General features: G+C 48.7%; 1 protein-coding gene across 1 annotated transcript in view; it reads left to right on the top strand.

Annotated features, from left to right (window-relative positions):
- The first annotated feature begins 1,790 nt into the window (after positions 1–1,790).
- The window catches only part of ZBED4 (zinc finger BED-type containing 4), a 3,636-nt gene continuing 3,210 nt past the window's right edge, over positions 1,791–2,216 (top strand). Inside the window, 1 exon segment of the mRNA XM_007453896.1 lies at positions 1,791–2,214. Coding sequence (XP_007453958.1) covers positions 1,791–2,214 — 424 coding nt within the window.

Raw genomic sequence — 2,216 nt, 5'->3', positions numbered from 1 at the left:
TAGGCTGTGTCCTGTGCCTTCTTTCCTCTGGGGCTCTGCTCCCAGAATGCTTCATGTCTGGCCACCGATATGTGGTCTTGTGTCCCACACTGGCCGTTCTCCAGCACCAGCTGGCGGTCCCTCCGTTCAGTTCTGACACCACCGCCTGAAGTCATCCTCAGAACCCCCGGGTCAGGGCCCAGTCCCACAAGACCGCGGCTCCCACTCAGACGCCAGCCCCAGCCGTGTCCCCTGTATTTCTGACCAACCGGCTTAAGTCTGGGTTCCCACAATACAGTGCTGGGGGGCTCACAGAACTCAGGGAACCCTTACTGACATGTATTGGTTTATTGTAGGAAAAGGATACGAGAAGGGACACAGATGAACAGCCACATGAAGATGCACAGGGCGAGGTCTGGGAGGGTCCTGAGTGCAGGGGCTTCTGTCTTCCTGGAGTTGGGGTGCGTCACCCGCCCGACACGTGTTTGTGTTCACTAGCCCAGCAGTTCCCCTAACCCCCGGATCATTGGGATTCTATAGTGGTTTCATCACATGGGCGTGATCAGTATTAACTCAGTCTCCAGCCCATCCTGGGGGGTGGGGGGGTGGCTTAGAGTTCCAAGTTTCTGGCCACGGCTCTTTCTGGTCATGGGCCTCCATCCAGGAGTCACCTCGTTAGAACAAGAGATGCTCCTGTCACATTTGTATCGTTTTCTTAGATTCCACATATAAGTGATATCATATGATATTTGTCTTTCTCTTTCTGACTTACTTCACTTAGTGTGATAATCTCTAGATCCATCCATGTTGCTCCAGTGGCACTATTTTATTCTTTTTTATGGCTGAGTAATGTTCCATTGTGTATATGTACCACATCTTCTTTATCCATTTGTCTGTCGATGGACATTTAGGTTGTTTCCATATCTTGGCTACTGTAAATAGTGCAGCTATGAACATTGGGATGCATGTATCTTCACCTATGGTTTTCTTTGGATATATGCCCAGGAGTGGGATTGCTGGATCATATGGTAACTCTATTTTTAGCTTTTTAAGGAACCTCTATACTGTTCTCCATAGTGGCTGCACCAATTTACGTTCCCACCCACAGTGTAGGAGGGTTCCCTTTTCTCCACACCCTCTCCAGCATTTATTATTTGTAGACTTTTTGATGGTGGCCATTCTGACAGGTGGGAGGTGGTACCTCATTGTAGTTTTTATTTGCGTTTCTCTAACAATTGGTGACGCTGAGCATCTTTTCATGTGCCTTTTGGCCATCTGTTTGTCTTCTTGGGGGATATGTCTATTTAGAGGGTATTTTCATTGTGTAACTGGTTTGTAAAAAAGTCAAGGAAGTTTTATTTACCCATTATGGGATTCCTTTCTATGCATACACTGAGGCTCATATATCCATGACAGTGTAGATCTGAAATGTGACTGAGTCCAGTGTCTGACTTGATTTCCTCTTCTGTAGATAATGCAGAAGGATCACTGTGCCATCAAGATGACGGCGATCCTGTGTCTGAGACAAGCAGGTCCCCGCTGCGTGAATGCGTGTCTGCACCGTGGAGTGTTTAAGAGTAGAACTTCTGGAGAGCAGCGGTCCGCACCCTGATGACATGCTCACCAGTTCCCGGGTCTACTCCTCAGTAAGATTTATGATTAGCCATATTCATAAACATCCCGAAAGATAGGATTCTTTTGAAAGAACTGAAGATAATGTACATTTGGGGGCACAAATGAGCATTTGGATCAGATTTCTACCAACCTAGGAGGTCAGCATCATGAAGCAGCCAGAATAGTTATGGTCAGTCATGGAGAATCACCAGGAGACGCGTCCCAAAGGGGATGGGGATTTTGTTTCTGATAAAATAAATTTTAGAATAGAAGAGGAAGATGACGATCACATCCCTGATCACAGTTTGGAAAGAATGGACTTTAGAAATGAGCAGGAGAACAGGAAACGGGCTGGCAGCAGGGACGAACGGGCAGAGGGCAGAGAGGCGAGCTGTGGCTGCCAGCCCCCTGGGAGGCGCGTCTCTCCTGACCCTGAGGACGACTACGGGGCCCTGTTGTCCCAGTATAACAGCACCCTGTACAGCGTGGCCATGGAGGCCGTGACGCAGAGCCTGCTCTCCGGCCGCGGCATCAGCTCCAGGAAGAAGTCCCCGGCTTGGAAGCATTTTTTCATCTCACCCCGGGATAGCACGAAGGCCATCTGTACGTACTGTATGAAGGAG

Source organism: Lipotes vexillifer, unplaced genomic scaffold, assembly GCF_000442215.2.
Source record: "Lipotes vexillifer unplaced genomic scaffold, Lipotes_vexillifer_v1.1 scaffold382, whole genome shotgun sequence".
Lineage (NCBI taxonomy): Eukaryota > Metazoa > Chordata > Mammalia > Artiodactyla > Lipotidae > Lipotes > Lipotes vexillifer.
Note: the sequence above shows the minus strand (reverse complement) of the source record. Positions and strands in the feature narration are given on the sequence as shown.